Source organism: Schistocerca piceifrons, chromosome 8 (genome assembly GCF_021461385.2).
Source record: "Schistocerca piceifrons isolate TAMUIC-IGC-003096 chromosome 8, iqSchPice1.1, whole genome shotgun sequence".
NCBI classification, from domain to species: Eukaryota; Metazoa; Arthropoda; class Insecta; order Orthoptera; family Acrididae; genus Schistocerca; species Schistocerca piceifrons.
In genome coordinates, this window is record NC_060145.1 from 11,136,273 (window position 1) to 11,148,554 (window position 12,282).

At 42.5% G+C, this 12,282-nt stretch overlaps 1 protein-coding gene across 1 annotated transcript in view; it reads right to left on the bottom strand.

Annotated features, from left to right (window-relative positions):
* Window positions 1-12,282, bottom strand: part of LOC124711488 (histone-lysine N-methyltransferase PR-Set7) — a 53,196-nt gene that overhangs the window by 11,833 nt on the left and 29,081 nt on the right. Inside the window, exon 4 of the mRNA XM_047241597.1 lies at window positions 9,181-9,442. Coding sequence (XP_047097553.1) covers window positions 9,181-9,442 — 262 coding nt within the window. The remainder of the gene's footprint in view (window positions 1-9,180; window positions 9,443-12,282) is intronic.

The window sequence follows — 12,282 nt, forward strand, 5'->3', positions numbered from 1 at the left end:
AGGTAAAATCTTAAAATAAAAGACGTGTGCAGTCACACTTGTGAAGAAAGCAGAAGGGAGACGTGTGATGCGTGTACTGCAGAAGCTGTAGTGCTGCTCCACAGGCTCGCGCCTGCGGTCGGCTCGCGCCGGCAATATTAAACACTCGGAATGTCGTCGGCTCGGCTCCGGGAGGCTCACGCCGTGTCGGCGCGGCCCGACCGCCAGTGTGAACACCGCAATTCAAAACCATGTGTTTGATATCGAAGCGGGCGGCGGCCCGGCCAGGCTCGGCTCGGCCCGGCCGGCAGTGTGAACGCAGCCTGAGAGTTCTGTCCCAAAATTAAAGCTTTGTACATCTCCACATATCTCCTTAGGAAAAGAGCAACATGATCCAGTTACAATGAAAAATATTTAAAGTGACTCCTACTGTGCAAATATACTGGTTGCATAAATAATTTAGAAAGGCATCTTATTTAGTTTATTAAGAAGGAAAAAGTAGACCAGACTATCTTGTTTGAAACACCACACATACATAGGTCCCAACAGTGAGACTTTGAAAGCCTTACATGGCACATTATTTACCATTTTAGCATTTCTGAAGCTTGTTATTTAGTTTGGCTGCATATTAAGCATTGTTACACGACAGCCAGAAAAAATGATCCGAGGTGTACTGCTTTGGCCAGAACACTACCACAGCACGCGCTCTGATGTATGATGTGAGGGCCACGGGGGCGCCAAGCCCGCACGAGATGGGAGTGATTCTGTGCACGTGATGTCACAGAGACCATTGCAGTTAGGACATAGAGTACCAGCATTCTACACGTTTGTGTACCTGGAGTGTAGGCCGCAAAGCTTACAGAAGAGCACAATAAGTCAAGGTGGAGAGCTCAGAGTGACATTCTTTTGATATGCAGACTGAGTGTGGAACTTTTGTATTTAATTAGTCTCTAAGTGAAAAAGAGAATATGTGACAACTTTTCACATTAACTTTAGTAACAATTGTAATAACTAAATCACAGAAAAGACAGAACTACCACCTGAAAGCACTCATCGAGATGCATACAGTGAGCTACTTAGACATTTATTTAATTATTTAACTACCCGACTACAGATGCCTGAATCAAATATTAATATAGTCAGCATAATCAATTACACCTGACAGCTACACCAACAGCATTGCAGCATGTGGTGGATAACATACGCACACATCATAAACATATTTAGGTCATAAGTTTTCTAGGTTTAATTTTGAAGTTTTAATTAATTAATTAATTAATAATTTTTATAGCTTTTTGCATAATTTAAATTATGAGAGACATGAATTTATATAGCACCAGTGGAAAGAGCAGGTTATTTCCTACAAGACTGATGTGCCACTTGTGTGTTTCCTGCACATGTTAACGGTAAATTTAAAACAAAAATCAAATACTGTTCTCATTATATGAATTTTGCAGTCACTATAATTAAGATTTTGGGTGGACAAATTAACCAAATGTTTACTGTAATACATCATTTCAGTCTGTGTTTCTGCACACATCTGGTACTTCTAATTTCAGTATAGCATGTGAGAATCAAAAGTTGTATTTTGAACTAGTGAAATTTTCTACTAGCTGTACAATATAAATTCACAGAAACTTTTCCAGACCACAGCTGTCCACACTTATAGAAGGTCACTGCCCTCTTCGGTTTTAGTAGCCATTCGGAGGTGCAGGGGCAGAATCTGCGTGTCTCTGAGCAGTGATTCTTCTTTGTACTTAAAAAATTTCACGACATTAGACTGATGAATGTAGAATAATTTTGCAGTGGGTCAGATGGACTTGATTTTTTGTGATAAGGACCAGTGTGGACTCTGAATTATTCATGTGTCAGTTGGGACTCCAATTTGGGCAAGACAGATCAAACTCTGAAAATTAATCACCTATGGACACTTGCAATTGTAATAATTTAGCAGTTTATTACATTTCACTAATTTTATAGAAAGTTCCCCACAACTGTTTAGGGGTGGGGGATGGGGGACGGACTAGAGGGGGGCAGGGAAGGGAGTGTCAAGTCACATTTAGCTCCATTTAGCAATGAAAATCAGGTTTTCCACTTGTCTGCTATTTAATATGTGGAAGTATTGCATAAAAAATGAATATTTTTGAACTTTAAGCTCAGTGTTGCAAAACATCACTTACTACCCAACCTAGTAGACGTTTTTACCCGAATGTGTGCATTAGTGGTAGTTAATTTAAATTTATAGAGAAAGTGAGCAGGGTGACCACAAATCTTATGATGTAGGGATGAATCAAAAACATTATTCTCTGGTCACATTGATACCATAGTAAAATTGAGTTTTATTTATTACCGTGCCACCACCATTGACAGAAAAATCTGTCCAAAAATTGGTAAGTTAAAAAATGTTTTTATTGCAGTTTTCTGAAACTATAATACCCAAGAGAATCACCCAAGTTCTACTTCTGCTTTTCTATGCTTAATGTGCTGTGCTCACTGACTGTCTCTGTGGACTGAAACCTTGATGCTGAAACCTATGACTAAACTGTCTCTAAAATCGACAAAATATGGAATATAGCTTCTTCATGGAATATTATACACTGATGTGCCAAAGAAACTGGTATACACATGCGTATTCAAATACAGAGATATGTAAACAGGCAGAATACGGCACTACGCTCAGCAATGCCTATATAAGACAACAAGTGTCTGGCGCAGTTGTGAGATTGGTTACTGCTACTACAATGGCAGGGTACCATATTTAAGTGAGTCTGATCGTGATGTTACAGTCGGGGCACGAGCAATGAGACACAGCATCTCCGAGGTAGTGATGAAGTGGGGATTTTCCCATACGACCATTTCACAAGTATACCATGAATATCAGGAATATGTTAAAACATCAAATCTCTGACATCGCTGCAGCCGGAAAAAGATCCTGCAAGAACGGGACCAATGATGACTGAAGAGAATCATTCAACATGACAGAAGTGCAACACTTCCGCAAACTGCTGCAGATTTCAATGCTGGGCGGTCAGCAAGTGTCAGCGCGCGAACTGTTCAACGAAACATCATCGACATGGGCTTTCAGAGCCAAATGCCCACTCGTGTACCTTTGATGACTGCACGACCACAAAGCTTTACGCCTTGCCTAGGCCCGTCAACACCGACATTGGACTGTTGATGCCTGAAAGCATGTTGCGTGGTAGGACGAGCCTCATTTCAAATTATATCGAGTGGATGGGCATGTACAGGCATGTAGACTACCTCATGAATCCATGGACCCTACAAGTCAGCAGGGGGCTGTCCAAGCTGGTGGAGGCTCTGTAATGGTGCGAGGTGTGTGCAGTTGGAGTGATATGGGACCCCTGATACGTCTAGATGTTACTGACAGGTGACACGTACATACGCATCCTGTCTTATCAGCTGCATCCATTCATGTCCATCATGCATTCCGATGGACTTGGGCAATTCTGGCAGGATAATGCGACACCCCACACATCCAGAATTGCTAGAGAGTGGCTCCACGAACACTCTTCTGAGTTTAAACAGGCCGCCAAATTCCCCAGACACAAACATTACTGAGCGTACCGGGGATGCCTTGCAACGTGATGTTCAGAAGAGGTCTCCGCCACCTCATACTCTTATGGATTTATGGGCAGCCCTGGAGAATTCATGGTGTCAGTTCCCTCCAGCACTACTTCAGACATTAGTCAAGTCCATGTCAAGTGGTGTTGTGGCACTTCTGCGTGTTGCGGGGGCCTTACACGATATTAGGCAGGTGTACCAGTTTCTTTGGCTCTTCAGTGTATTAACTGAGTAAGACAACAGGAAACACTTCTTTTAATACATTTCTGTTGATAACCACTAACACCTGTTATAATAATTGAACAGTTTTCCACCTCACGGAATAGAGGCAGAATGAAACTTACTACGTCCTCATGATGTCATCCTTCTTACTGCCACAAGCTTCAGCATTCTCTGGATTTCCTTCTGCTGTCCTTCCTCAATCTGAGCTTGCATTTCATATCTATGGACCTCACCACTAGTAGACAATCTGAACAGTAATCTGCCTTCCTTTCTCTGATTAAGCAGCAGGACGATACCACTATCTACGATATGAGAGTGGATGTTGCTCAGAAGTTTCTTAGCAACCGAGAATGGTGTGCACGTATCAAGTGAGTGTAGACTTTGCCCTATGCAGAGAGAGAGAGAGAGAGAGAGAGAGAGAGAGACGATTTTGTAGCACTACCAATTTCTTCTCTGCCTTTGTCCCACACCACACACTCGAGCTGTGGGAATTGCCAACACTAGGGAAGTGCCATGTAGGGGCAGTGTATCTGCTCATGACTCTCTTAAAATATTTATATACATGTTAAGTTACCTTTCATAATTTAAGACAAAAATAATACTGTGGCCACAGAGAACAAGATTTTATTAATCAAGCGCAGAAACGATACAAGGAACAGTAGAACACATCTGGGGATGAGCGCCTGCTACACTGTCCTTACGTAGGGAACTGCTCAGGCAGATGACACAACAGTTACTGTGCCACATACACGAGTCGCGCGTACCTCTGGTGGGCAGCTTGCACAGATGATGACAGTGGAACGTTCAGATGTAGTTTGCTGGCGGCCACACCTGTTGCGCGTACCAGCCCCCCCCTTCAGGGAAAGGGCACTCTTCTGACAAAGGCATCACGACGACCATCAACACGTCAGTGGTGCCCGCAGTAGGCACCGCAGGTGCCGAAGGCAAGGCAGAAGAAGATTACGGGCCAGAACTGGTGACTACGGGCAGAAGTCGTGCAGCATCCATTTCCCACTTAATACCAGAGGAGAGAACAGGTGGCGAGGGTGCAGGAAGTGTCTCAACATTCGGAAACACGACATAGTGCAACTGTGGCAACAGCGAAAGTGTCAGCGACTCGGGTGGGGCGCCAGTGATGCTGGCATTAAGGCACCTGACAGCGCCGGTCCTGCTGGTGACCGAAGCACAGATGGTGGCGGGGCCACGCGGGAAGGGCCCGCAGCAGGCGTCGGGGCACCGTGCCCCTGAGGAGAGGCAGGAGGTAGAGACATCTGTGAGGAGGGGGACTCTGCCCAACAGCAGGGACACCCTGCACACCTGGGCAGGCACTGTGGGAGGGGGCAGAGGCAGTCTCAGAGGTCGAGCTGTGCCACGAATGTGCGGCCAATCGTGACGGCACACAACCAGTCCATCACTGGAGTGCACTGTACAGAGGCGGCAGCTGCTGCAGCTGTGGATCGTGGATGGAATCCATTTCATTTGGTGGCTAAACCCCACAACCGGACCATAGAACATGGAGAGAACCACGATGAAGGCCACACCGACAGATGTCAGTGGTGTGGCACGAGCAAGCAGAGGAGGGCGCGGGGTTGGTGACAGTGGAGCATCTCAGCAGGACTCCAATACCCCATCGGTGTAAATCTGTATGAACTAGAGAATCGTGTCGAGGCACCGTCAGTGGAAAAGTCCGAGACATACTTCTTCATTTGAACTTTGAATATGTGACAAAATGTTCTGCCTCAGCGTTAGACTGGGGGTGGAATGGAGGAGCGATTGTATGGCGGATACTCGGTACACCAGACCCACCAAAGTCCCAGAGCTAAAGCACATGCGCCCCGAGGGCGGTTGGGAACAGAACACTTTGTGACAGCCCACCTCTACCTAAATGGATGACAACCTCTAACACAGGCTGGTGGTGACCCACGGCAAAACAGTTACATAAAAAGGATCATAAGCCCTGCTCAGAGTCCGATTGTGCCAACCGTGCTGAACAAGGTGTAAAACCCGCTGTGATCTGGGAGCCCGTGATAGAAAATCCTTCTACTGCATGTTGCGCCTCAACATCTAAGTGAATACAAACAAGTTCATCCTGACCAACAGTACGGTGCTGCCCCATTGGAAACTGGCATTCTGCGTGGTAGTCCAAAAATGTACTGCACAGTTGAAGTGAGAATGAAATGGCCCAATGGCGGAGACAATGTGCCACCTTATTGGGCAATGAAGCAGGATTATACAACGAAACCAAAGGCTTGTGGACCGTAGTGAGGTAGAATTTAGACTCACACCAGAGTACACGAATCTTTATGAGGGCATACGATGGTCGTAAGTGCTTCCTTTCAACTCAGAAGTATTGCTGCTGAGCAGAGTTAAGCTATCACACACCAGGAACCATCCCTCATAGCAAAGTGCGAGAATGGCCCCGAGGTCATACTGAGAGATATCCATAGCCGAGACCGAGTGGTGGCCAGGATGGAAGGTAGCCAAACAAGGAGTAGAATGTAATTTAGATTTCAAAAGTGTGAACTCATGCTTGCAGACTGGTGTCCACTGAAAAGTAATGTCCTTCTGAAATATTTTGTTAAGAGGACGGGTCAACATGGCCGCATCTGAAGTGAATTTATGATAGTAGGCGATTTTCCTTAAAATCACTCGAGTTCTTTGACATTTGTAGAGCAAGACACAGCCTTGACAGCTGTGACACAATGATGCAAAGGCTTCACACCATCCTGAGAAGCCTCAAACCCCAAATACACAAATGATGACTGAAAAAAGTGGGACTCGATCATGTTTTATTTCAACTCAGCTGTATGTAATACCATGAACAATGAGCTTCAGTTGCTTAAGTGTCCATCCACTGGTGTACCCACCATGACAATGTCACTGCTATAGCTGATGCACCATGGAATAGGTATTGTCAACAGCTGAAAAATCACAGGGGTGCTTGCCACATCAAACACAAGGCACCAATATTCGTAGAGGCCAAGGGCAAGTTAATCACAAAGAGCCATTTCAAATCCTCATCCCATGCAACCTATAAATAAGCTTCAGATAAATCAGTTTCAGAAAATGGTTGACCCCAGGTGAGTTTGGTCAATAACTCATCCTGAAGGTGCAAAGGGTTGGTACTGACGATACATCGAGCATTAATGGACAGTTTAAAGTTGCCGCAGAGATGAAGCTGACCAATCTGTTTTTTAAAAATGACGAGGGGGATTTCACGTGATCACACATGGCGGATTTTCTGTATGTTTCAGAGTAATTTGGACTGTAAAATTAGTGGTACACACTAAGCCATTCGAGCAGTGTCGAGAGCTCTGAACATAGAGTACACAACTGCCAGTAAGGGACCTGATCAGAAATGAGGTGCACTGCATCCGCAACAGAAAAACCAGAAGCACTGAAAGCATCCAGACCAAACAAATTATCATTGCCAGCATCATCCAGTAGCAAAAAAAAAAAAAAAAGTCAAGGAACATATGACCATTTTATACACAGTGAGAGCCATAAATTGCCCCAAAATTGGGATACGTTGCTTGTTATAACTCTCCAACTGTCGAGTAACAGCAGACAATGCCGGAGACGCCACGTCCACATAAGTTTGAGAGTTCAGAAATGTCACAGCTGCACTCGTAACCACTTGCAGCCAGAGCTCTTTGTCCCTCACTCGCATGTCAATAAAACAGTTTGTTAGTAGGCATTAGCACCAGTGGAGATACACAATTGAAGTCCTGTCCATATCTGCAAGGGAAGGCTCAGAACACCACACAGATGCTGTATGTCTTTTTTTCTAAAGTTGCTACAGGTCGCTCAGCACTTAGGGCGCGTGGTCCTGTCATATTGCACAATATGTTACGGGGAAGAATGGAGTGCCAAGTGGTGGCATAATAATTTTTGTTGTTGTTGTTGTTTGGAATGTAGCTGTCCAGTGTGGGGCAGAGGCTCCAAGTCACCCTCCACCCCAAAACTAACTAACACTCAACGACCAGGAACAGGAGCTGCCACAGTGTCGTCACACCGTGCATCAATCTAATCACCAGTAACACAGGAAACCTCAAAAGATTGGGTGATATTTAACACTTCAGTCATAGACTGGTTTCACACAGCAGTGTGCATCGATATATCTGCTTGTTGGGAGCCAACAAAATTATGGGTTCATGAAAAATAGAACCAGCATAAGAATCACGATGGGCATCGGTAACAAACTGACATTTGTGAGTGTGGAGTTCAGCCACCTAAGCCAGATAAGACTGTTGGAGCCATTTATAACGACGACAGAACTCGACATGCACCGCAATGACACACGTGCATTTATGGTAGTAATGAGGCAACAACTAACACATTTTGTTGAACGAAAGGGACATGGGTTCTTGGGCGAAATAGCTTGCGTGCCACCTTGTAAATCTGAGGGGAAATCCAAGAAATAGCTGTTAGTGTCAGTGACACTAAAAGCAAGAAAGAGTTGCCGAACCTGCTTCTCCTAAGCTTCCCAGTCTTCGGCCGCATCATCGTGAGGAAGGGAAGGGCGATGGGAAGGCCGACAGTGCGGCAGCCCGCATAGTTCATGTGGCTGACATGTTCGTAATTGCCTGCTGTTGCTCAAAGAGATTTGAGCACTGCCTGCATGGACACAAGAACTGACAGACAAACCAAAGAGACTTAGCACATGGAAGTGAACACCGCACTCACTGCCAATTGTGTCGAAGTGTAAGATGCAAGTAATAGCGTGGCCACGAAGAACGAGAGTTTATTAATCCACATACGAGTACACACAAGCATAGAAACAGTTCAATGAATAGTAGGACACATCTGAGGGTGAACATCTGCCATGCTATCCTTATGTATGGAAAGAGCTCCAGTAGATGGCACACTGGTTGCCGTGCCATGTGCACGAGTCACGGATGCCTCCAGGCAGCCACATTTGCAGTGCTTATCTGAGTAACATACAGGATTATAGCATTCTCTCTCTCTCTCTCTCACTCCCTCCCCCCCCCCCCCCTTTTCTTCACATAATATTTGTTTCTTTTCTATATGTCCCCCATAATGAACACTAAAAAGACTAAAGGAGTTGGTATCATACATACATTAACACGAAAATCTATGCTATATGTTCTGTGTGCGATCTAAATTTCACATGACAGAACTGGCAAAATGACATTATTGGCTGATATGTCAAGTTGTACTACACCTCTTAATACTGAATATTGGCATAGTACCGGTCTTTTTACATCCATACTGATCCAACAACTTAGTACGGAAACCAAAGCACAGTGCAACTTTACTTTTGTTAATTCTTGAGTCACTAATTTTTCCTGACTGATCATTTAAATCAACAATTGAAGAACAGCTTCAAACATTAGCTCTCTTAATGCAAGTTGCTACAATATTACATGAACCTACCTCGAGCCCTTCTTCTTTCTCTGAAAGTATAGCTTCTTCTATAGTCTTCTGCCATTCCTCCAGCACAATTTTCTTAGTTTTTCGTTCACTGCGCCGCACTGGAAAGTACTCAGTAAGTTTGTGGTTTTGAGTAGAATCAGGAAACAGTGCAGTCACTTTTTTCCCTTTGACAGATGGTGGGCAGAACGCGGGTCTGACTCTGCTGCTAGCTGGGGCTAATGCTGCCGGTGCCTGCTGGTTGGCTATCTGGCTGGGATTTAACCTGTTAGTGGTGGGAAAAAAAGACCATTAGTACTAACAGCTGTGAACATATTGAATTTTTACAATTTGAAACAGCAAAAATTTAGCTGACTTTCCTAAAATAACAGAATTTCGTCACTCTGCATTTTGACAACTGATACGATAAGCTACCTTATTATATAAACTTTCGCTTTCTTAGGAATGTAGATTCATAGATTGAAAACACATTTGTTTAGTAAAGACAGCTAACTATCAACAGAATAAAGTGTCTCACGCTATTCCACTGCTTCATTTTATTATGCCTCCATGGATTGTACTCTAGGATGTGTTGGAGCTGAGTGTGCAGTAAGGCAAGTCATTTCATTCACATATGCAATAATTAGCACAGTACCCATCATAAGTCCTTCAGTTCATCACCATAATGAAGTCATTCGAAACTGGTTTACAAGAAGTCTGTTCAGACTGCATCATAAAACCATCACACTGATTTGAGAAAGTGCACAATACAGTGCATTTATCCACAATATCAGGAGTACTACAACAACTTGATATCCAAGAGAGCTTGTATTTCCAAGGAAGTGGAGAGGTATTACCACAACTGAAGCTGGAAGGTTGGAGAGTGGGTCGGTGGAAGTGTCTGGATAGCTTCGTCGGTAAGATCACTGCCCGAAAAAGGTATGCTTTTGAGCAAGGATTCAAAACTAATTAGAGATGGTTTACAGCCATGACTAGTCCAAAGATTTTCATGACACTGTCCCAAACTGCAAATCTTGTGCGTGCCCACAATTTCTATTTTGACCCGTGTTTTGCCCCTGCTTACCTTGGCCCCTTCATTTGGTGCCTCATGCAGTGTTCACCAGTGCAAGTAACTCCCTCCCCTTTTCTAACCAGTGTAAAGATTTCCTGTAAAGTTTAATTGTTCATAGAAGCCTAGACGATTTCTATACTCAGGGTATTAAAGAGGAACTTTATCGACGAAATTACTCTAATTCTTAAGTGGGGAAAAGGTTTTCACATATTAAAGTGATATATAAGTTTTCAGATGAGTAATCAAAAATATAATGATTTATTGCAAAATATCTGAATTTACAAGGTCATATTCCTTGTGCTCTGCTAATTAAACAAATGTACATTTTCTTTTATTGTTAATGTGGTGCCACTGAGCTCTTGCATCATGTTGCCCACTTCCCATGGCGTCACCCAAGTTGTTACATAATAGGAGACTCTTATCTAAAACACTTTTTGGTGTAGATTCTGTAATCAATTTCTTCGTGCAGAAGTGTGTTGGGCAATGTCGTAACATCTCTACACATATAGACTCCTCACTGTCTCACAGATGGAGGACAAGAAATATCTTCCTTTTCAGTTTCACTGACAAATTCATTGTGCACATTATTACAATTAATGAGGACAAAACTAAAATGGTAGCAGCTAGAAATCTGAGGTTATCAATGTGCCATCCTCATACTTATTAGAATTTCACTTATTAATATCTAAGATTCTAGACAGGACTGCAAAAAATAAGCATTGGTGCAACTAAAACCTAACTCATCCTGACATATGTTCTGGTGAACGATTATGGCGATTTCTTTCCTATTATCTCAGTTGACCACATAAGTACAACATAAATCTTGAGTGCTTTGTATTTCTGATTAAATTCAATTGGTCAAAAATCTCTAGGATGTGAGATAGACAAATTACAATTACTCATGTTCCACTTACATGGTACAAATTGTGTAATAAACTTTGCTCCAAAACAGGTGTAATTATGTGATTTTGTTATACTCATGCACTTTGAGGGTAGAAAATACTGTTACAGATTTCATAATACATGTAACCTATGTACCCCAGGTGGAAATCTTATACTTGCAATAAACATAACATTTTGAAATCTAATGTGAGGATATTCCCAGTCTAGTCACATTCTGCATTTAACAATTTGTCAATGCCTGCAAGAACGAAATATCAGAAATTGATCTCTTCTTAAATCATATTTAAGTAAGAATTAATTTCATTTGCTAAAGTTAAATAAAAAATGCGGAAGCTCAAATGAAAATGAACACCAACTGGTAATATGGTTTAAAACCTCGAAATGATCTTGTACAGTATTAAAGAAAGTAATCTGTGACTGTTCAAAGACATCAAATTCCCCCCCCCCCCCCCCCAATTTGTTATTTCTGATTAAGGATATTGTGAACAGAATCTTCTCATATTTACTCATTCATGATATTTCCTAGTACGGGCAATTCCATATCGAATCAACATAGTGATTTTACTCACCATTTCAGATTTTGATGAACCTTGGCACAAAGTAGGTCTACATATAAATTAAGAAAGATACCCAATTTTATTAAAATCTGTTGACCCATTTTGAAACTGCGGCAATGTAAATTTGTCAAAGATCACAAAAGAAAACAACACTAGACCGCCATAATTTCAAGTTACTGTAGCAACTCTCCTAATTAAACTAAAATGGTGGGAGAGGTGTCATTTTGCCAACTTTTTCCATGGGCTGTCCTATGATGTACCACACAGTACGGGTTTGAGATGGTTTTCACAAATTTAAATGAAATTTTAGATTTTTAATTTATCAAAAAGCGCATCTTCAAAAATTTTCAAAAATTATATATAATGCTTCACATCACTGTCAACTAATTCTCTAAGTATGAAAGTGGGCATGTCATGGGTTCACACGTTCACAAAATTTCAAAAAGCCACGTTTCACTAAAAAATGACATTTTTGTAAAATTTCTAGATTTAAGCAAAAATGTACATAATTTCATTCTTAACACATCTACACACACATTCAAATTTAATGTTAACACACACATCCCAAATGTGACTAGCAAAACCTGACAAACA